Genomic DNA, 24,422 nt, shown 5'->3' with positions numbered 1-24,422 from the left:
AATTGTATATATTTGGGCTGTCTACAAGTACGTTTCAGCTGTTCATGTTGTGGTGCAATGCATAGTTCTGCAATGTGATTTTAAAGCAAGAAGTATTTGTCATGTTAAAATTTGGGAGGGTGCTTATTCTGTTTTGTGTATGTTTACACCAACTGCCTGGAAAACAAACAAGCATTCAGTGCTTAGCAGACCAGAGAAAAAACTATATAAAAACAAAAGTGCATAAAGCTCAATGAATGAATGAATGAATAAATGAATGAACCAGCGTTTCTGTAGCAATAGATGTTGTTTACCGCTACAGAATTCGGTAGCCACTGGAAGGAGTGAAAAGCACTCTTGAGTTCGTATTGGATTTGAACCGGAATCTCCAGAACAGGATCAACTGCGTTACCGCAGCACTACCTCACACGTTGCCAACGGCGGCACAAAAAATAGCCTAGTGCGTACTAAGGTTAAAAGTGAACGCAACGGCGCTTGAGTAGAAGTGGTGCTCAACAACCACAACAAACGTCAATCCCGGGAAGCTGTAGCGGGAAGTAAGTGTTGCCAGTACACCTGTCCAAGTAATTCCCGCCAAGAGACGAACGGGAAAAACCGAAGAGACGCAAACACGATGTAGCAGCAAACGCAAGTGTTGGCGGGGGAAGCCATTATGCTTTCATCTTCAAAGCACCTCAGCAGACTTACGAGAAATTGTTTTTGGGGAGTAGCACATCAGCGTCGTTTTTAATGCGGCGAGAGTTGTATAAAATTGGCAAACGCGAAACCCAAACAATCTATATACAGTAGCCGACATATTTTTCAAACTTGGAGGGGAACGAAAAATAGTCCGAATAAAAGAGCAGTCCGAAAAATTCGTGAATCATTAGAGCTATGGGACAACTGGTGGTTCCTCGGGATAGTACGAAATATCCAGAAAAAAAAAAGTCCGAATTTTAGGAGTCCGGAAAAATGGTCGGCCACCATACACGCGTTTGTGTGTTCATGATTGTGTGAAGTCGCGTGGGTGATTTTACAGCCCTGTATTTTGTGAGCACCGACATTCAAGGTAGGAGGGATCGTCCAAGGAAATTATTTTGAGTTGTAGCCAATGCATTAGGCTCTGAAGCTACGAGGGATAACAAAATGTATGAGTGTGAACTTGTTATTCTGTTGTAAATTGAAGTATAGTTTAATTTTTCCTAGTCTTTTTTCTACACTTCGAAAACAGCTGTTTCGAAGTGTAGCCGTTTGACCTTATGCTATGTTAACAATGTTTAGCTGTCGCCTGTTGGCTCTACAAAGAGTGGATTGCGACGAAGGCTGAGGTGGAAACTTTAAAATAAATACACGCCAACCACAGCCTGTCCGCAATAATGCTTTGTTAACATCCTGCTTCTACGTATTTATCTGAATCGACGCTGCTGGTAAGGTATCAGCGAAAGCCTTAGATTGAGGCCTTATTTCCACCTGTAATGGAATAAATTGAAGAGGACTTAGCTCACCTTGTGTTAATTTTTTTTTGTGATGTCAAAAACATTTTTGTACAATTTTGTCTACCTTGCTTGAAGTTCCAGCGCAGATAAGTCCATAGTGCGTCGTTGGGCCACTAGCAGATGTAACGAATCCGGGGATGGTTTCGTTCCCACTCGTGTTTTATTCTGTGATGTGCAATCCCGCCTAGTTTATCGCCTGAGTGGAATGCATTCTGTGTCATTACTATCAGCTTGATAAATGTCCGTTCTAAGTTAGATGGAATTCTCTTAACTTTTACTTCTCAAACTACGACAAATATGCCTTAAAAGAACCTCGCACAATTGTCTCTCTCAAACTGGTGTTATAAATGTTGTCTATTTTGTTGCAAAGTAACACTTATCCAGTCATCTCATCTCGTATAATTATACTGAACTTTGCCTGCGTGATAAAAAAAGCAGCGAAGCACTTTTTCCGTCACCCTAACAAGCGCGGTATGTCCGAATGTTGTCACGTCTGCAGGAAAGTTCTACGAGGCTATCATCGACCGGGGTCGCACGGAGCCGTGCGATGATTTCTACTCCCACGTTTGCCGCAAGTGGACGCACAACGCGCGCATTCCGCCATACGCCAGAAAGTTCTCGTTTGACGACTGGATAATCTCGGACATCGAGAAGACGCTGTTCGCCGAAGTTGAAGGTGCGAGAGCATGATGCGGCATCAATTCTGTCGAGCTCGTTGAGAAGATACAGTGGCTACAACGTGTAAAGTGATTGTCGATGCATGGATTGCCAAATTCACCTTACAACTGCCGGGCAAAACAGTACACCTGCTACGTTTCTTCCAGTTGGAAAGTGAGATATGCGAAACGAGCTTTTTTGAAAACCTTCAGTTTGGCGGTCACATTTTTGTGTAGGGACCGCATCGCTATTCCGGTGATTACTTTACTTGCCACAAAATATTAGAAAAAAGGTACTTGTTTTATAAGAAAACATGTTAAACGCGGATTTAAATTGCACTGTACGTATAACAAGTAAAAACAAAATCGAGGATGTGGGCAAGATGTGTGATCTTTGATACTCTGCTCAATTTTACCGGGGTGTATTAAAATGTAATGTCCGGAAGGCTAACACTTTTTCACAGTTCTCTCAGGTATGCATGCGTAATTCATTTGTAGAATTTTCCATTAGGTATTGGCTGCGTATCTGCTCACTTCGTTTCAAACGCCGTCGAAAGGCTTAGTTACTTGCGCCCATGCTAAGTGTACACCTCCCTTCTCATTCCCCCTTACCTTCCTCTTCCGTCTCGCTCCTTCCGCGATAAACCCGTTAGAGGTTTGCTGATGTCAATTCAAATTTACCGCGTTTCACTGCTCCACGCTGGGGCACCCTACTCCACGTACTCCACGTGCGTTGCACGCGCCATCTACTCGAACCGTTCGTTACTGTTGCCGTTAGACTTCTTGGAATGCCGCCAGGAGGGGTGTCGCGAGCGACCGCTTTTTGGGTTTCTGAATTTTTTGGACGTATTTTTCTTTTGATCAGCAACCTTGTATTTTCAGTTAAAAGAACACTGCGAATATCACTTACGTATTGATGTTTTGCTTTAAATACGCCTGTTTTCATCTTGCTCCACAAGATTGACATGTATAAACGTTGCCGCGAGATTTCGAAGTTTAACAATGTTTTGCCTGTATAAGCGTCTCGTTCAATAGCACTCCTAACCTTGCTTGGGCGGCTGAACCGAGGGACAGACAGACAGACAGACAGACAGACAGACAGACAGACAGACAGACAGACAGACGGACGGACGGACGGACGGACGGACGGATGGACGGACAGATGGATGGACGGACGGACGGACGGATGGACAAACAGACAGAAAGACCAAAATTTCCGTGTTTAAATAGTCCAAGAAAGACTATCGTCTCTAAAAAACCAGAGGCCGAAAGAACAAACTAAAGTTTGCAGCGGTTGTATTTATCTGGATCGTACATTGGTCAATTTACCGTCGCGGTAAAGGTGGACTAGGGCAATTGAAGTTGTGCCTAATTGTCTCCCTTCTTTTTGCAGCTTCTATCACGGAGCAAGGCCAAATAATGAATCAGATGACGCACATACCAGTCCGAAAATTTGAGGCCATTTTTGCAGCTTGTCAGAACGCAGGTGAGCCTATGAGTGGGGCGGATGTGTTGCTGTCGTTTGGGGAAGTTAATACATCTTTCCAAGGGCCTGATGTGTTTAACTTTTCCTGAAATCCGCTTTTAGCACAAGGTGCCTCAGATTAAGGTGGAATAATGCTTGTGGGGACTTCATTCTGCAACTGTTGAGGCGACCTGTCTGCTGTGAAACTCTCAGCCACACTATTATATAATAGGTGTACTGTTGTGAAAGTAACAAGAGCTTTTTAAATGATTCACACATTTTAAGAGCATTTCAAAAATTGTTCAAAAACTGTTCACTGTTAGAAGCGTTCTCAAGTGTATGGAGGTGTGCCTGGCAGTGTTGGGACGTCGTGATTGTTCAATTCGAATATCATTTTACGCGAGAAAACTGCTGGAGTTAGGCCTAACAATTCTCATTTAAGAGCGCCTTCAATTTCTTGATAAATCGTAGTCTTTCTTGCGTTTATTATTAAGGTCCGTTTTACTGCGTCGTAATTGCGTTGCGTCAGTCAGACATCAACTATGCTTGAGTACAACTTAAGAACAACAATAGAAATTGCCACTGCGCCTCATAAACGCAGCCGGCTGTTCCTCTGCGCAGCGCTCAGCACGCCTTGACACGAGTATTTGAACAAACTGCGCAAGGACGCGGACGAAAGAACGGAAAAAAGACAGTACAAGCGCTGACTAGCAACTGGACGTACTTTATTGCGTTCTGCAGTATATACGAAAACACAGGTGACGTCACAACTTTGCGATCAATCAAAAAGGAAAGGATAAGAAAACCGGTAAAAGATGAACAATGTACACAGCAGTGAGTGTAACATTTTGATGCTGCTATCTCCGACATGGTCCGTCTAAGTAGTCACGTAACTCCTGTGGCATTGTAACAGAGGTCTGACTGATGCACGTGTCGCGCTATCGTGCAAGCCTGAAATATTTCGCGCGTGCGCTTTCCCAAATAGTGCTTCAGAACATTTGTGTCCTCAAAAAGAGGTGGCGTGCACCCACACGTCTTGCCATGGGGAACCAGGTGGCTGCCGGTGCCGACACGTAAGGCATTCGCGTGCTCCCTTGGGCGTTCGTTAAGACATCTCCCCGTTTGTCCAACGTACACAGCACCGCACCTGAGGGGGATCTCATAGACTACGTTATCGCGACAAGGAACGAAGCGAATGGCATGTTTTATCCCGCATGCCGCCTTTGGAGGTGATACGTTATTCACAGCTTTTCACTCTCCCACTTCTTTTTGAGAACACTAAGGTTGTGAAGCAACACTTAGGTTCGCGCACGCGCGATATTTTCGAGGCTTACACGATTGCGAAAAGGGGCAACACGTGCGTCAGTCAGCCCTCTGTTACATTGCTACAGAAGGAACGTAACTACTCAGACAGAGCACGTCGGGGATACCAGCATCAAAATCAAGTCTTTCGAACATGACGCGAATCTTTTCAGGGATTTTTCTGACTTAATATGCTTATAAATTACTACAGCGACGAAAAACAAACAGTGAGAGAAAAAGCAGCGATCTCAGCAACTTCGCAGTTGAAGAAAAATTCGTTCTGGTCCAGGATTCGAACCCGGGACCACCGCCTATCTAGGACAGCCGCTCTACCAACTGAGCTAACCAGGATGCTAGTCGTTTGCAAGCGAAAGTGAATTATTCAACAACTCAAGTTGAAGGACAGGTGTTAATCGACCAGATTTAGGAGAAATACCCAAGGTAGGCGGTGATCCTGGGTGTGAATCCTGTACCAGGACGAATTGTTCTTCAACTGCGAAGTTGCTCAAAACGCTGTACATGTTTTGTTTGTAGCCGTACGCCTCCATTGAGGAGGTTGTCAAAGTTTTCTTCGCTGCATGAGCTCTTGCGTTCTTAACTTGTACGCGAATATAGCGCCCGTTTAAATCAGTATTCCCAGCCCTCAGGTATTCTTTTTCACGCCTGTTTTACTTTATGTGACGCTCGCGCAAGCCACAGTTGCCATGCAACATGACTGTGAGCACTGAGCTTGTTATAATAAGCCATTGATCACGATTAGTTTAGCGGTTGTATGGAACACTTGAACGGCTATGTTCAACAGTTTACGCCTTTGTGCCTTCATAAACAATAACAATTTTGCTTTTCCTATCGTATACACTGGTCGCGCACGCCTTCGTTTGAAACTATTTGTATTTATGTAAAAATTTCTGGTGCCCATATTTCCGACGTCGCAAGCTTAAAACGTTGTGATGTCTGTTTTTGGCTCCTAAAACGCGGCTTTGATGTCCGGCCTCTAGTCATGACACACAAGCCAATCGTCTTAATTGACCGAGTCGCTATGTCTGTTGACATAAACTGTTGTTAAATAAGCTTCCAGTTACATTACGTGATAGCGACAGCGCGGCCGCTCGTGTACGCGGGAGAGAGCACACTAGGGGACGCGGTGTGTTAGGCGCGGCTGGGATAAACACAAGGGGTGCTAGTGACCGTTTATCCAAGACACACTCCCTTTTTTTCGAGCGATAAGGCTAGAGAGTGACTAGGCAAGTTTAGCCAAGGCGCGCATTGGGCTTCAGTGTTCAACAATCAGCTAGAACGGGCGCAGTTCACCGGTATCTCAGTGGTGGGACGATCTGCCGGCTACAGAGTGTGGTGGTTGGGTTTAAATGTTGCTATGGATGCTTTTGCTTGCTCACATAATCAGCGGTAGATGGTCCGGAATAGCTGTAGTAGTGTTGTGTTCTGTGAGCAGAGCTCCCTCTGCACAGTGCATTGCTTCCTGCATTGGCGCACAAACCTGCATGCGCTGGCAAACTTTAAAAACATTTTAGAAGTCTAAGAACCTTTAACTGCGGAGCTCTTGTAGGTTGAGTCTTTTGTTAATTATGCTGAATGTCGTGCGTCACGCGGGGGCAGGGCGGGTCCCCAGGCCCGCTGGCTCCCACACCCACCGCTAGACAGCACAGTGGCCTCGCGAGGGGGGTTCTTCTCCGGCATGTTCCATAGCGAAAAAAAGACGCGAACACACACAAAAAAAATGCGGACTGGACATTCGCCGGAATCTGTCTAGTGTGAATTTTTCTCTGGTGTTCGCGTCTTTTTGTGCTAGGAAACAGGCCCTAGATATCCTAGTACCAACTTGCCTAGCTTTCCTCACTAACGAACGTGGGTTCTTCGCCTTCCTGCTGACGTTTAGCTGCCGGTTCCTCTGCGCGAACCGTACAATTTGCGCGGCCAGGGCGCTGCCGTTATCGGCCGAGCGCCCGTTGACGTCCGATGCGACACAACGGGAACATAGCTCCACTGTTTCTGCAGATTTTCCACTGGGTGGAACTGGGTCTCATTTTTTTTCTGGCTCGCAACTACTTAAACTACTTAGAAAACCACCTCTATAACGCTACAAATAAACAGTAGAATCCAATTCTCAATGAAAGTCTGAGACCAGTCGTCGCCTCAGAGTTCCTGTTTCTGACGTGTGCGTGTCTTTTGCAGAGCACAACAGCAGCATGGAGGACATCAAGAAGATGCCCCACATCTTGGGCCTACACCACTTTCCCTCGCTGGATCCCGAGGGAGATCCCAAGATCTCGGTCATTGCGGGCAAGCTGGCCAAAAACTTTGGCCTCTTCCCCCTCGTCAAGGTCCAGATGCGAGTGGACCCCGAGGACTACAGCAAAGTCATCATCTACGTGAGCCACTGCTTATTTAGCGTCTAGCAAAGTAAAGCGCTTCGTCCTCGTGCATTCTTTGTCCTTCGTCTTTTTTTGCGCTATACATGTCTTATTTAGCGTGTTGGTTGCGTTGATTGGAGATAGTTTGTATAACCGTAAAGAGAGAAAATATGGCTGAGGTGGACGAATAATCGTAACATCGACGAGCCTATGCGTGCGTAAATAAATTGCGTTTGTTTAAAGGTCAGGTCACTCTGATCTGTAAGGAATTATATATAGAAATATATTGTTCTATTTAAGAAACAAGTGTTGGATAAGCTTCCTTCCAGACAGAAACAGCTGCCTAGGTTGATAGGAATTTAAAGTAAGATGCATAGTTTACGAGTACAAAAACGTAACGCCTCAGTTGGTTTCATTTTTGAACCAACAATGAATAAGAGCTACAGGATAGCGAGAGGGGATCATATCGCAGCGTCTTTAGGCAAACCATTTATCAGCATTGATTAATATCTTGTGCATGCAGTAATAATGCACATCAGCATGTAGCAGAGTACCGCAGAAAATGAAGTAACGTGGAAAGTAGAAATTCCTGATTAATTCGTGTTTTGAGTGGATCGGTCTAAGTATGTCATGTGAAGATATGTTAAGGTGTGTGAACACATCACACAAGTCCCTCAGGCCAGTCGCCACACTAGGAAAGTACAAGTCACGCCTAATTGTTGCCTTCGAGGAGAGTAATCATGCTTCGGCATCTTGTTAGCTAAATTGCACGCCAGTGTGCCTCGGGAGGAAACGAATTCCGATCCCGGCGGTCGAGACTAAGGGACTGGAGTGTCGCCATGTTTTAATGTCTGTCCTCGTGGAGCGCAGTATTCACTCCCCCCTAAAGCTTTTTCCAGCGTAGAACGGCATGACCGCCGCTTCATCGCACTTGTTATTGGAGAGTTTTAGCATAGAAGTTAGCGGAGGCTCACGCTACGGCGGCGGGTTACAGCGACACGACTGCGCATGCGCGTACGGGGAGGGCGAGGAGGTCGCCCTTCAGCGAAACGAATGCGCGGGCATGGCGAGGGCCGCCCTGCGGAGGTAATCCACCCTACCAGAACGAATTCGCAAGTGCCCATTCGAGTCCCGGTACCCGCCGCCGTAGCGTTAGCGGACGCTACCCGCTATGCTAAAATTCTCTATATGAGAGTTTGTGTAGCGGCTAGAGTACGCCACGTAAGGGTCGGCGGGTACCGGGACAAGACTGCGCATGCGCGCATGATCATGGCGAGGAGGGCCACCCTTGACCTGAACGAATGCACACATGCCCCGTGGGGTCACGGTACCCGTTGCCCCTAGCGTAGCGTACGCTAGCTGCTAAGCTATAACCCTCTATTAATACATTCACGTTCGTTCTAACCGGATAACACTCAAGTTATTAAGACTACGAAGTTTTCCCCGGCTAGTTAGATCATTATGATGCCTGTTAGAGTGAGTCGGGACGCCCATGCGTACAGGTATTTGTTCACTAATAAGAATACACGACGTAATAAGATAAAATCTCCATTCCGACGAACCCGCACGGCAGTGGTCACAGCGAGATTCATGTCATGAAACGTTTTCGGCCGCACAACTCCAGAAATTCTCCAACCATTCTGCCCTTCATCCACACGTATTAGCTGGAGCTTATATCAACGGAATAGCTAATCGTGGGGCATCTAGATATACCGACGGGCACGTAAGCCGGTGTTACGCTTAATGGAGGAAAGGGTCATACTCTCCGATAAAAATCAAGTGGTGTGCCACTCAGATCATTTTTTCCTAATAACTCGTCTTTCTAAAGATGCAATAACATGTCTTACCAGCAGATATGGCTAGATTACAACTTTAACCATACAAAAGCACTCATCAGGCTTGAGATAAAACTTACTCGCACACGCCATATGCAGACAAAGAAGTGCAGGACCATTCAATTTCAAATTGGAAAAGTCTGTGGCGCATGTATGTATTCACATTTTTAGTTTCGCATGTTTCACAGCTCTAAATTGCATTTTACCATGTTTGTTTCTGATATCATGTGTAGATGATTCCAGAAATGATTATTTTGTATGTTCAGTGAACATCGGTCGTCGGGAGAACATGTCATAAAGTTAAATGTTTTCCGCAGCCTTTTTGTGGCATGGAAACACGAACAGTAAAAATGAGTAAGGTGCATTTATCTATCAGGCTACTACCTACAATCTGGTTTTTTAAGAATAATTCTTACCCCAGGCTATTTGGCAGAATAACATAAAAACGTGCCTAGATATGCTGGAACGATAGTGCCAGTACAAAACCTGTGTCACTAAACACTTTTCTAAGGAAGACGCTGGAGTGTTCATTTTTGTCGGCAGAATGTAATTCTCGAAATTTTTTGTCGCTTAGCGGGGCTTTCGAGTTCGAGGTAGAGCAATACTCGCACGACCAATAACATTATCTTATACAGTGAAAAGTAGCTTGCATTTTTGTTGGAGGGAGAGGAAAAACTTTATTTTGAGCCTGGTGATATGGGAGTGGACCCTTAGTCCAGGAGGCCATGAGACGATCGTGCTGTCTCAATGCTGGACACCAGGAGTTCATGGGCATCCAAGCCGGCGCTGGTCGTCATGTTCTCCCACAGCTCAGGGAGGGGAAGGGAAGTTGGTAAAGGTGGGAGGGTTGGGTTTTGTGCATACCCCGGGATCGCATGAACGAGGGAACATGGGTTAGGGCTTGATTTACATGTTGCAGGGTATTCGGGGGTATACATCCGATGTAGCCAAGTTGGGTAAGGAATTGATGTTTGTGTTCGTAGTATTGCTTCTTATCTTTTAGTCAGCTGCGGGTGAGGAGGCGGGAAATGTTGTCTTGAAGTGCGGTAATGTTGGGTGATGTCTTGAAATGTGAGCAGGGGAACGAGACTCAGGGTTTCGTCGGAGGCCTGGGAGGAATGTTCGCTGGCTTGCCTATGGGCAAAGTTATTGCCCGTTATTGAGGAGTGTCCCGGGGCCCACACTGTGTCGATGTTCTGGATGGGGACGGGTTGAGTCAGGAGCTTCCACGTGGTAGAAGCCACGGAAATATCAGTCTTGAGAAACGAAAGTCCTGCATAAAAACTATATTAAAACAGGTAATACGGTGACTTCTACATAGTGCTCAACATCAGGGGCAGTTATTAAGACTCCTACTCGAGCAGGACGAACACAAACAAAGCCCGCAGAGAAATTAATTTTTCATTTATAGTTTGAACACTTTCCCCTTTGTAAGAATACCTTTAGCTCTATATTACAGAAAGGGTAAAACTTCTTTATTAATTCAGAGCCTTGTGGGAGTGGGGCTTCCTCACAGGTAACCGTGCGACGTCCTGTCTGCTTCGGCCCTGCAATCGGGAGAAGCTGATCGCAAAGGCGGGAGCTAGACAGCGGCGTCCCCCGCTGCTCAGGAGAATGGGGCTGGCATGGAGGTGGCAAATATGGGTTGCGAGTGCATTCGAGGATAACGTGCCTTAGTGGTCCTGACGGCGCACAGAGTTTGCGTTGGGTTTTTGATTGACTTCGGGACATTAGGGGCACCAGTGTTGGGGTGGGTATACGTGTTTGATTGGAACGAGTCTGAGCGGGGTCTCGTGATTGATTTTAGCCTTGGGAGGAGCCATATTCTCTTTCCAACGCTCTCGTTGGGCAATACTTCCGCAGTTGGACGAGCCGGAAACGACGGCCCTGCCGAAGTTCATCCTTTCGACGACGGAGTCGTCCAATTGGCTCAGGCAGAGCGTCTGCGACGCCATGTTGTCGGTGTATGGCATCGTTCCGAGCAACGACCAGTGGGACACACTGTGCGACAACATTCAGGCCTTCGACATTGACCTCATCAAGGTACAGTGGGGAGGGGAAAACTAGAGAAAAATAAGTGTGAGACAGATGTATATTCCTGGGTACCATATAATATCTACCATGTCAACTCATGTACAGGCTTCGCTGTTGCGAGAACTGTCGCAGCCAACCTCTAGGAAAAAAACTCAAGAATAAGCGTTTTTGTGAGTGCTGTGATTGAAGAAATGAAGTCATTTCCGACCAGAATGAGGACAGCTATGGCAAAGTGGAATTTAGCTGCTGCTACGCTTTCTGGTTGGGAGGTAATTGACGGTGAGATGTTTGAGTGGCGCCCCCTGGCTCTGACGTCGGCTTAGGGACTCTCGCCGCTGTCGTCTGCTGCACTCCACTTGTTAGGGGCAGAAGTGCCTGTGCTAGAAATCGCCGGCTTTAATGCTTTGACGCATCAAAGCGCGTACGTCCAGTAGTTTGGTTATTCTGCCAGCTCCCTACACCTCTGAATAATTTCAAGCTCTATCCCCCACGATTTCGCAACACACGAAGAGAGAGAACACCTTCCTTTAGATAATTCGTCAGTAGATAGTGCTTAACTCGTCCTTTCCCGCTTATTCGCGAGGTTTAGCGCTCAGAGCTCCTTGATAAGTATTCAAAATGCGTAGGCTTCCCTACAGTATTTTTGACGTGCTCTTATGAAGCTTCAAAAGTCTGATGCTACGTACCAAGCAGCGGGCCCCTATACGCCCATCGCAGAGCAGGGAATAAAGCGGCTGTCTTCTATTTCTTTCGATGAATGTTTCTTTTTTCTGTGCCCAACGCATTAATTCTTCGGCACCGTCACAAAAAACCTATGTTTGGGAGGCTCCCAAAAATCGTGTGGATATTTTCGTCAGGCTGCCTTAAAGGAGCCATGAAGAGAAACAGAAAACAAAAGTTTGTTTTATTCGAAAGATTAGGTGTATCATAGTACCCTAAGCGCTTTCCCGGAAGCAAATGATGCTTTATTCACTGAGAAATAAGGCAATTTAAGCCAAAATTTTAAATCTCCCCCTAAATTGCACATTTCGTGACGTGAACAATGGTGTCATACGAGCCGGTCCATGAAACAGATACTTAGTATGTCCACTCCATATAGCACCCATAGGCGGGAATCAAACGGGAACCGGAACTAGTGCCGAAACCGAGACGGCGGCCATTTTAAAAATACTAGTAAAACCTAGTGCACCCGCAGCCCTAGTCATGGAATCGCCTGATCCGGAGAACAAAATTCTCGCCGAGAAGCTCGGGCTTCATTAACAACCTCACACCACTTGAACGCTCAATGCTTCTAAGTGCACGAGCGGCAGGAGTTGTGGTATACGTGGATGGACCGGAAAGCGACCATTCTGCGATAGCCACAACAGGCGAACGGCCAGCCGTCGGCACCGCTGCCTCGTCAGCCCCGTCGCGACGGACGAATACAGACTGGTACGTATGTGCCGTATTTTTATTACGGTTAATAATAGTTCAATTTCAGTAGCAGTATCACTTATGCCAGTTGGCCGGTGTCGTGTATGGAAAGCCGTTCGCGCGAGCTCTCTGCTTCGACCAGAAAGATACGTCAATGCGCGGTGTGTAAGGCATTTTTTCCCCCCAAGGTCAGAGCGCTTTGACGGCGATTTGACGAAGTCGGCGACGAGCGCCAGCATGTCCGAGGAGTGAGCTAACGTAATGGTCCCTGCCGTAATCACTTCCTCGAAAATGAAGCGAGCACACTCGTACTTCCTTTAGCTGTCTTTCTCCTCCGTTTGCAAAGTTCACAAAACGTAGCCACTTGCTTCGCCGAGGTTCGTCGTTGGGCAGCACATGAAAGAAGATCTCCTCACCGGCGGGGATGTCGCACTCCCTCGACGATTTGCCCGTACTACATGGGCATTTCAAAACGTAGCAACGAAATTTCATTGTGAAGTACTCGAACAAACTGAAGTTTTCAGTGGTTGTAAACTGGAAACGAGCTCCTAACAATAGCAGCAAGCCAACACCATTCCGAAACTGCGACGACTGTCACTATCTCGTCGCTGCTTGCTGTCCCTTACTCCCCTTGTTTCTATTTTTTACCTTTGATGGTTGGTGATATGACGGCCAACCTCCTGTGAAGGTATTACGACACCAAGCAAGGTCGCGGCTGTGCGTGCTGGGACGGTTCTTTGGCCCCGAAGAGCCTCGAACCCGAAAATTCGTCTGCGCGACGGTGGCGACGGCGAGATGCCGAGTTCGGCTGGCGGAAGTTTCGTACGAATTGGCGTACGCGCTTGCGTGTTTATTCGGAACTTCAACCGTTTACTCCACCGTTTTTAGTGTCATAAAAGGAATGTGCAGTATGTTTAACGGTCATATAGCTCACTATGCAAACTGGTAAGCCCTACCTAACTTGCGTTTGCTTTTGCCGGCCTTCGCCAATCGCAGATCATTCACGTGTGACATCATAGGTTCTGTTGCGGGAAATGAGCTGGTGGGTCGCATGGTCATTCCCTTTTTTCCTAATTATGTAGCTTATTTGAGCGAAGTTTGTGTTAAAAGTGGTGTCAGTATGGTTATAACGAGGCAATCTTTCGAATGAACCAAACTTGTGTTTTCTCTTCATGGCTCCTTTAACTGGATGACATACATTCCCTCCTTCACAAATTGGCTTTCGTTATGGCTGCGTGCAAGGAGGTACAGAGGTAAAAACTATTAACAACAACGAGCGAACGCGTGGCCTTCGATACGTGCAGCGCTGCCTCTTGATAGCCACCGGCGTGACCAGCGATATTAGGGGACGGCGCTGCAGCGGCTTGACATGCGAAAGCTATTACCGATGCTTCCACGTTTTGGGGGAAGAGATTCAACAACAAAAGTCGCTCACCACTACCGCCGCCCAAGTCTGATCTTACGCTGATAACCAGTGCAGTCTTGTTATCGCCCTTCGTATGTTTCCGATATAAAAACGGGGAATGTGGGAACCATACCAAAGGCGAAAATGAGACTGCGCTGGTTATCAGCGTCAGATAATGTTTAATACAGGCGTCGGCTGCGGTCTTGGTGAGGTACTTTTGGTGTCAAATCTCTCACCCGCAAAACAAGAAAGCATCGGTAATAGCTTTCGCATGCGAAGCCGCTGCAGCACCGTCAGCTAATCTCGCTGGTCACGCCGGTGGCTATCAGCAGGCTTCGCTGCACGTAACGAACGCCACGCTTTTGCGCGTTGTTGTTAACAGTTTTTACCTCTGTACATACCCGTAGCGTGCGTTGTTTATTCACACGTAAATACAATGAGAAGGTTTCTCTTACGCCACCGCGATCGCGCCCCAGACAACGTTGTCCAGAGCACTTGAAGGCGGCTTTTGGGCTCAGAATTTCTATGGTAAGATACACTCACTAATGAACCTAATAAATAGTGTACGCGCATATTGCGGCGAACCATGCATTGGGTGTGTATTTATGTTTTGCTTTTACCGCCCGGCTGCGCCGGTCTGTGTTATCTGTGTTTCAAGTGAAGCGCGGGTTCCATTCTTTATTTATATGCCGCACGTGTTATCTCTTTGCATAGGTAGAGCGTTTCGGACTAACGCCAACACCCTAGAATAATCTTTGATCTACAGTGTTCTGGAAGTAATTCGACGGTTCGAGAAACACTCGCCCCAAAATATATATTCCCGTGGAGCAGACGCCGCGGTATTCGATCCGAGGACACTCGCCTGCGCACGTCACTTTGTTGACTGCTGCTTCGCCGCCTCTTTATTGTTTGAGTTGTTAGGGGAGCACAAGTTCGCTCCGATAAACTTGTTTTTCCTTCAAGAGAACCGCGTCACCTTTGGCTTCGTGACAATATATTACAAGACCCGAAACCGTTTAATATTTCTAAGCCGCTCTTCACTATTTTCCAACCCTTCCAGGCGTAAAGAACAAACCCTGGTCTACTCGGTATGGCGTTGTATGAATTCAATAAAATTACTCTTACTCTCTTGTCCTGGACTAATCAGGTCGATTTTACTATAAAAATTTTTCTCCTCCCCGTGGTACTCCTCCTCCACTTGAGTGCAGTTTTCCTATAACGCATATCTGTATATTGAAAGATATGGCGGCGGGAAATGTACCGAAATATCCCTCCAGGTCTGAACAAACATAGTGTTACTGTATCTTTGCCGTAGACGTGGCTCGTTTCGCTTAATAATCCTGCAGACTGGTTAGAATCCTGTTATAAAAGCAACATGCGCCTATACACAGCGGGGAACTCAACCTACTCTTTTTGCAGCCCATAGAGCATGCCATGACAACGTAAAGTGATGTGATACAATAATGTCGAGCATTCGGCAAGGTTGCAAAAGCTGTTTTACATTACATGATTACGGGAAATCGCAATGTCTTCTGGCAAAGCTGACAACCCCGAAGGCCTGGAATTTGTTTTGGTATTTCTTTTCGCTGTTGTCGGTTACTAGCAGCTGGCTGTTCCTTTTGTACGAAAGATTACTTAATGCAGAAGCTGACGCCTAGCTCCGACTCTTCGCGCTCTGCGCAGGACCGGCTTCGCAATGAATGAATCGACGCCGGTAATGTTTCTTCCACCGCGGTATCCAAAACTAATGCTTTAACTCTCGCCTTGAGCTAGTGTATGCTATTTTAAGTCTAATGTCATGATAAAGAGTTACGGACACGCAATATATGGTGCGGACAAGCATCAGACGTCAACCGAGCGCAAAGGAACAGCAGCGAGAGCGAGCTCGAGTGGAGCAGACGACAAATGTGACAATCCCTAAGTCGACTTTCACGGAGCCGCGCTTCGCAGCGCCACCTGGGGTGGTGCTCACCGCCAATAGGTGTGCAGGTAATAGGGAGGTGATGGGTAACAGAAGTTCCCAAACTTGTATTCCAAACATCGCCACAGGTTGTCTTCACCACAGTGCCACAGAACGAGAAATCAGCGTGACCGAGGATGCTAAACGAGGGATTTTCCGCTTCTATAAATGGGATTTTTTCTCCGCAGTACTGAACACCACCGGTGCTAAGAGTGCATCTTTGGATTGCTTTCAGGGCAAACACTTCTTTCAGTGCTACGGCTGCGTTGGCATTTTGTATTTCCATTTATTCCAGAGGCTGCGGTATGCGGAGGGCCATCGCACGGGGAGGTACTACGACAAGAAGGTCCTGAAATTGAAAGACCTTGACAACTCCTTCTATGTGAGTCACGCATAGCCGCGCTGAGTGATGATTGCCTAAATGTCATTTTGAAGAGAGCCCAAACCAGCCTTAGCGGACGCTGCTATTGCTGTGGCACCATTTTTCAACTAAGCTGCAAAGCCGTTAAATAACATCAATAATCCTGAGCTGAAACCGCCATGTAGGAAGAAATCTTTTGTTTGAAGACTGGCATTTAGGAGTGTAGCAAAAGACAGATACTTACAAAAAAAAACAAAAAAAAAACAAGAGCCACTGGACAGCGTTCGCTACGCCCCACCTTTCATGTATTCTTGTGTCACGGTGTTTCGCACGGCTTTTTTCAAGTAGACAGAGCAAGGAATAGGCGCAGCGTAAGGGATTGCACCATGGCCATTTACCGCTGTCAATAAAATAAAAGATGCTTTGGAGATAGCCGAGATTTTATATCTACCATTTAATTGACGTTTTCTGGCCCGCTCTGGTTTGTTTGATATGTGACCCAAATTTCTGGCGGTTTTTACAACCCGCTGTCGAGCGACAGTTTTTTTTTCCTCAGTAGGGGTATGGCTGCCTTTTCGAAGGGCATGGACTGATAACAGTGGGATCTCGACACTTCCTCTGTCAGCAAATGGGGATTGAAGCGGCAATATGTTCAGGATACACGCAGGTGTACGCTCACAAAAAGCAGCAAGAGCAGCTTCATCGTAATAACTTATTTTACGGAATCGTTCACAGCATATTGGGAAACATGTGGCGGGCGCACATACCCGCACGAAACGGCACGCACAGTGCAGTTATAAACTGGTGACCGGTACAGAAGGCACCAGCTTCATCACCTGGACATATTAATCATCTTGCTATGTACTGAACGTTCTCTTAAAGCGAAACTTTTTAGGTCTCACAGATGGCGTACGGCGCATAGATAAACTCACTACAGGAAAGCCGACATTACACCAAGCGCCTCAGTTGGAAACGGTTCCCGTGGTCGGAATCAAAACTGGAATCCTCGTCTTATGAAGCTAACATCTGTCTGATTGTGCCCTTCCGACACGATCGAAGCAGCGTGGATTTTAAAGCGAGGATTTCTTTGTCTCACTGATGCCGATCGTCCACACCTAAGCGCACTGCAGGAAAGCCAACTTTCTGTGACGATGATGATGATTGTGGGTAAAGCGAAAGATGGTTGAAACGCGAAGCTATCTCTGGTTGAAAGCCTACGTCTTCATACTCCAAAGTCAAAGTCCAATATCGCAATCGCCACGGCCAAGACGCACTGCAAGAAAGCAAACTTACACAATGTGTTTTAGAAAGGGACATCAAGTGCTGGTGCACACTCAATACTTCATACCTGGCCAATCCACCGAGTGGGTAGTTCCAAACACTTCAAGGCCATCATCATCACCATCGTCGTCTTCATTAGAGCACCTGAAAGAGATGTCTTTGCCACAAGGGGTTCGGCGTTCGACGCAGATGCACCGGCGTTGCATCCGGCTGCCGTCGTGGGCATACGAGAATGAACGAATCCGTCACGAGAGCGGACTTTGAATCGACTCGGTTTGAGGCAGTAGGAAGCTTCGCGTTTCAACCATCTCTACCGTTAAACGAAGCTGCTTTGAGTTTATTCACCAGTCATCCGTATGGCGTTTATTCGCGCTGCTACTCGTGCATTTTTTCTAATGGTCACCACGTGAACTTTCACTGAGATCGAGCAGATTATTACTCCCCACACACCATTCTTCTTCTCGTCTGTTGATGTGCAGTGGAACTGGATGACGTTCCTGAAGGTGGTCTTCGACAACACTCCAACCAACGTCGGTCCTCAGACCAAAGTGCTTGTCGGAAATGTGAAGTATGTGTCGGGCCTGGCACGGTTCTTGCAGAAGCAGTCCAAGTGAGTCCTGGCTTAAGAAACTGTGACTGAGGGCTGGATTTTACGTGCGCTGCTTGTCGGAAATGTGAAGTATGTGTCGGGCCTGGCACGGTTCTTGCAGAAGCAGTCCAAGTGAGTCCTGGCTTAAGAAACTGTGACTGAGGGCTGATGTTTATGTGCGCTACAGTAGGCTTACACGTTTAAGGCGAGAACCTTAGGTGCCTCATCAAACGCGAAAAGGGATCGTAGTCGTAGTTGTCATCGTCGCCGTAGGTGGTGCTAACACGAACGGTATCAAAATGGCCCCCGCTGTAAAGAAAAAAAATTAAAGCGGTTCCACTCAATCTGATAGCTGTCGGAAGTGCAGAGCAGGGATTCGCCGTAGTGGGCTGTAGCGCCGTTATCCGCTCACTGCTGCCATCCAATGCATTTCAAATTTCCCGCCTTCGCATTGATCGCGCGCCCCATGCCTGAAACTGCGCCAGCGGGAGTTCTGTTATTTTAAATGCGAATGCATTTCTTAGTCGGGGGTTGTCGTGCGTTGGCCGGCGTGCGCCTAGCAACAGCTGTGGCGCGCCTAGCAACCGGAGCACGTGGTAGCTCGGGCGGGAGTAGCGGAGGGCAAGGGGAGAGGAGGAGCGCGCTCGGCGTGTGAGGGCGCTCGCATCGCGGAGCTCGGGCGGAGTAACGGAGAGTGAGTGGAGAGTAGGAGCGCGCTGGGGCGTGTGAGGGCGCTGGCATCGCGGAGCTCGGCGGAGAGGGCTCGCGCGCGGGGCGGGCGTGTTGCGCGGGTCTCTCTCTCCTCTCGTTGTACCTGACGGCCACAATCACCGCCTTGTGGTCGCTGAAGTGCACGGTCAAAGGGTCTTTGAGAAGCTTCGCGCGTATGCTTCTCAAAGACCCTTTGACCGTGCACTTCAGCGACCACAAGGCGGTGACTGTGGCCGTCAGGTACAACGATAACACAAACAGGTGCTGATGAATGAATAAATGGTTACGTTCACACTCTCGTCTCTCTTCATTAAGTACGCCATTAATAATAATTACTCGCAGCGCACTCATCGGTGCACCCAATGCATTCGCATTTCCGCACGATCCCCTTCGGGAAGGTGGGGGGATTTTTTTTTGTGCTTGTTTTAATTTTGTATGCTGGAGCTGTTTAGCGTCATTTCGCACGCGCTATTTTTTGTTGTTGTGTGGCTGGAGCATTCCTGCGTCATTTCGAACGCGCATTCTTGGGCGACTGGAGCCTTTCTGCAGCGTTTCGAACGCACCATTTTATTCTTTTGCGCGGCCGCTTTTTTCGTTTATTATCGTAGAAACCCACCCAACGAGGGTTCCTAACGAAATGAACGCGAAGGCTGCCGGTTATATACACAGATTTTGCCGGAAACGTACCTGCAGTTTTCTTTGCGCTAAACAACGGGGAGATGTATGGCAAGCGCCAACGGTTCACGAGGGTCGAACGGTTATGACTATTTAAACTGCGTGATTTTCAAAGCCTCAGCGTGGCTCCCTGACGCCGGTACACAAGGCTCTACTTGGGTCCGTTATCCCGCTGCGCCGCCTGATACCGGCAGTCGCATGGACCGTTAGCAAGCTGCGACGAAAAGGCGAGCCCATAAAATGCTCTGCACTTAAAAGTTGGAATCGTGTATGAATCAACCAGGGTCACCATCGCAGCCGCCAAGTGCTCTAACCACAGCGCCAACCTGGCAGCCTGCCAGAATGGAATAGGGATTAGCCGGATGCGTGCGCCGTTATAAATACACGTGACCGCATGTGCTTAGAATGGGTGCACGCGAAGGAGAGCGGTGGCTGAGTGTCGGAGTAATTCGCTTCAAAGGACGAGGAATAAGAGAAAAGAGACGCAAACACAATGTGAGAGTAAAGATTTCTTTGATAATCGCTAATCTTTTGCCTTCAAACCACGCAACAGACGGAAGTATTTTGTTATGTTACCTGCGCGGCTGTACTTGTCCTAAAGTTCCGACAAAACGGCTTTCCCCTAAACATCGCCCCCCCCCCCCACACACACACATTTAAAAGTAAAATATTCAATTTACTGAAACACCCGAAAGATGGCCCACTCCATAATATCGCTCTATAGCTTCGACGCCTTTAAGCCCGGGGAGCTCCCTCCGTGAAAACGTCCCTCGGTCGCGAGCAGTGCCTCCGATGTCTCGAGTTTGACTGGCAATAAAAGGAGGAAGAGGTAATAGACGGGAAGAAAGAAGTTCAGGGAGATATCGTCGTGGCATCCTTTAAGCGGTGCGTCATGTATACAAACCATGACGGTTCTGCAGGCGAGGGGTTCAACCTAGAGAGCCCACATGCCTTCGGGGCATGTAGGCTCCCTAGTTCAATACACGCCTGACCTCTGAGAGCACGGCACCGGCGACTGGTCGCTAAGTTCAGGACAGCACGGTGGGCGAAGCGATGCAGCTCGTGTTCGATTCTGACAGCGACGGATCGTTCGATGCATTTAGCGACAATGAGGGAACGAAATATAGGAGAATCATCTATTCATGTGCCGATACGGCCCCTTATTTTCCCTTTCAGCACTTGACGAGAAAGTTCGCTCATCCCGTATGTTTTATCTCCGCAGTTTTGGTCGGCAGTGCGGTCACCTCTTTGAAGTTTTTCGCACCTTACCCGAAAGTTTGCCCTCCCCGTATGTTTCACTTGATATCTCTAATTTGAGTGGGCGTTCTCTCGGAGCTTTACGGCACGCATACAAAAGAGGAGGAGCTCCCTCTACATTTGTTGCTTTGACTTTGCTTTCTTTTACTCTTGTAGCTTTTTCATGTACCTACCTCCAGCCCTCCTACGCTCATTACAATCAATTCCACAAGCAAGAAATGAGTGGGTAACCTTTGCGGAAGTGTTTTTAATGACAATTTGTTTGACAGTTGGTACTTGTGTGAGTTTCTTACAAGTTAATATTGTTTACCCGATGATGACAAGAATGGCGGTTGTGTTCACGCATAAATGTGTTGGTTGTTGTGGCAGTTACCAAATATATATGAACAGTAGTGTCATTTGTGTGCGCTTTCAAGGGACGTGATCTACAACTACCTGGGCTACCGGGTTCTCCTCCGCCTCGGCCTGCTGTACCGCACTCACGAGAAGCACGTGAAGACGCTCTTCTACCGCTACCACCTGGGCTACCGGGCGGAACCCGAGCGGTGGCGCCTGTGCCTGCGCTACGCCGAGAAGAGCATGCCCACGGCCGCCTCCTGGATCTACCACATGTGGATCAAGAAGAAGTTCGGCCTCAAGGGCGACAAGGTGCGCGCCTTCTTCGCTGTCCCCTGTCGTGCTTACCCGCCGCTGTGGCTCAGGGGCTAAGACCTTGTGCTGCTGAGCCCAACGACGTGGCTTTGATCCCGGCAGCGGGGGCCGCTTTGCAGATGGAGACCAAGCGCAAAAACGCGCCTGTATCGGGATTTTAACGCATTTTGTTAAATATCCCCAGGTGGCCAAAATGACTACAGAGCACCCCACTACGGTGCACCTCATTGCCCAAGCGTAGCTAAGGCGCGTTAAACCCACGATCAATCAATCAATCAATCAATCAATCAATCAATCAATCAATCAATCAATCAATCAATCAATCAATCAATCAATCAATCAATCAATCAATCAATCAATCAATCAATTGATGTATCGATCGATCAATTGATGGATCGATCGATTGATGGATCAATCGATTTTTGCCTGCTTCATTAGATAGGACGTCTGTCAGCCAGTGTGTGACTCTGTACTGCTTGCGCCATAACTAAAGCTTCGTGCAAGGATAGTTGGTGGAACATCGTTTGAGGGGAATTCTCTTCGAACGATCTTCCGAAAGAGACATGAAAACGATGTACACAAAACATACGTACTTGCCGTCTTCGTGACAAAGTGCATTGTTTTTCGTATATGTTTCTGTGAAATGTTAAGCGTATATCCCCTCAAATGATGCTTGCTCCGATTGATAAACACAACTCGCTGTGAGCCATGCTTGCCATATGATGCAAACAGATCGGTTATTTCCAATTTACTGCACTCCTTATCCTCCCCTCCCTCTTCCTTCACAACCACCTTCTCCACCAACACTACCTAACTATCGCCTCCTCCCCCGTTTTCTTCTCCTCCATGTTTTACGCTAGCATTGAAACAACGCGAACAGTATTCGCACAGGAAATAATAATCGTCAACCATAGACAAGAACCATGTGCATGATGAACGAGGCCTCGTGCTCCTGTTACTAAAAGTTGATTCCTATTACTGGTTTCCGCCCCAAAAGCTCAAGGTTGCCTTCAGCTGTTTTAAGGCTTCGGGTCCGGGAACCGACCTATTATGTATATCTATACGCACACTAAAAGAAGCTTACTACTTGTTTCGCATTCGTTGTAATTAATGGCACAGAATTAACAACCTACGACACTTTGTCGACTATTGCACATGCACATTTCCTGACACACATCGCTATTTTAACTGATAAACCTGTTTTCTACGAATTGCCTTTATTGCGCATTCACCCCGTAGGGTTTTCAACACTCATCTCATACCGGGGGTAACTTCGTACGGCTGTGGAATTTGGGCAGTCTTAGGAGTTCCATCGTATGCGCGGCACCGTTACGGCTACTGTTAGGGCAAGGAACATGTTTTGAGGCTTATGGTGCCCTTTACGCCTTAACATAAGGTTTATTTCTTATTTTGCCAATCCTCATGCTTTCCGTTAAGGGCCCCGTACGCAATCATGGAGGCAGATGTGATGTACTTCGCATTCATGCCGTCCTTATTTAATCTACAAAGGCAGGAATAAAACGCGTTACGACATTGTACTGTCCTTTTTGGCCTTAGACACACTTGGGCCTTCAAAGAAACACATATATCTTCCCCGCTTGGGTCCCGAAACGGTACTCTTTATAACTTATTTCTTTTTGTGAGACGTGCGTTTTGTTAAAATCGCATAATAATTCAAGTTATTTGTGTTTGTCAACTCACTACTGTGTCCGTACTCGGCATTTGTTAAGTGTGGTTTACTGAAAACGAACTAAACAGTCTCTGCTCTGATGGTGTGTAATGTTTTCAAACAGAGTTTAATTTAATATGATTTGCTGCTCTTAATCCACTAATTCACAGCTCAGCTAAATGCATCCCATGTTGCTTGCTTAGACAGCGCCATTGTTCGATTGTTTTCCGCTGCAGCTGATGTGCTTTTTTCCTATTGTTTTAGTTGTGGATCAAATTCTTCAATGTGTACCGCAAAATCTACGAGAGCGTGGACTACTCGTATGCCTACAGCTACCTGACCACCGCAGATGCTCGAGTAGAGGCCTACCGCAAGGTAATCTTGTGGAACCACCTTATCGGCGTCTAATTGTACATGGCAGCGACGAACAAATGCGGGGTCAAAAAATTGTTTCGATTCTTTTTGACTGATTGTAAAGTATAGCTTTTGCTTGCAGTTGGGCAATTATTAAGCTCACATTGTTTTCTGAAGAAGCAGCTACTAATACATATACAGTCAAAACTCTCTCTAACGAAACCCGATGTTACGAATTTTTCAATTTAACGAGGGATTCCCCTGCAGGTTATGAACTCGAAATAACGAAATAGATTAAGAATTATTCGTGCTTTAACGAAGTAATTCGAGGAATAGACACGAGCAAGAAGAAATCCTTATCCCTGCTCCGGGGAACAACTTAGTCGGCTTAATGGGAGGGCAGGAGATGCGAGCTTCCGCTACTATCTGAGCGCCGACGCGGACGCAGACGCAAACACGACAGAGGTTTGGAACGTTGAAGAAGTCATACAGTTAGTTTCCGGTGCGCATAAAGGTCTCAGAGAGTGCTTACGGCCAGAGAAACTGCTGAAGCTCCTGTGCCCACTCCAGTCCAGGTGGTGGACGATATTGAATTGCTCAGACGTTTTTCTGGGCCTAACGTATGACTGGAAGACGCGTTCAACGTGCTTGCGTGTTGCTGAACGTCTGCCCTCCCAATGCTGACAAAGCGCACACAGGCGAAAATCACAGGCTTTTTTGAGAGAAGCAGATTCGTTTCACCCAGATCCCATAGCGTTTTATTGTTATTTTGACCGTGGAATTTTTTGGCGGGTGAGTGTCACGGCCACCGCAATTACGATGTCGTGGTAGCTGCTTAGACGAACCGTAGAATGTATGGTAGAAACTGCTTGTAAAATGGTTGTTCCTATTTTAAAACTTCTCGATTTAACGAAACATATCGCTGTTCCCGATGACTTCGTTAGATGGAGTTTTTAC

General features: G+C 47.2%; 1 protein-coding gene and 1 non-coding gene across 2 annotated transcripts in view; one reads left to right on the top strand and one right to left on the bottom strand.

Moving 5' to 3' along the window:
• The window catches only part of LOC144146511 (neprilysin-1-like), a gene marked incomplete in the record, with an annotated part of 55,392 nt that overhangs the window by 10,459 nt on the left and 20,511 nt on the right, over positions 1-24,422 (top strand). The window contains 8 exon segments of the mRNA XM_077678456.1: positions 1,975-2,151; positions 3,525-3,617; positions 7,092-7,288; positions 10,969-11,148; positions 16,213-16,299; positions 18,039-18,169; positions 21,208-21,439; positions 23,376-23,486. Of these exon segments, the coding sequence (XP_077534582.1) occupies positions 1,975-2,151; positions 3,525-3,617; positions 7,092-7,288; positions 10,969-11,148; positions 16,213-16,299; positions 18,039-18,169; positions 21,208-21,439; positions 23,376-23,486 (1,208 nt within the window).
• Positions 5,176-5,249, bottom strand: Trnas-aga (transfer RNA serine (anticodon AGA)). Its single transcript has one exon. It is a non-coding gene; the product is annotated as a tRNA-Ser (tRNA).

The sequence above is a fragment of the Haemaphysalis longicornis genome, unplaced genomic scaffold (genome assembly GCF_048455015.1).
Source record: "Haemaphysalis longicornis isolate Haplotype H1 unplaced genomic scaffold, Haemaphysalis longicornis Haplotype H1 scaffold_7, whole genome shotgun sequence".
Classification (NCBI taxonomy): Eukaryota; Metazoa; Arthropoda; class Arachnida; order Ixodida; family Ixodidae; genus Haemaphysalis; species Haemaphysalis longicornis.
The sequence above is the reverse complement of the archived record's forward strand: the minus strand, read 5'-3'. Positions and strand labels throughout refer to the sequence as shown.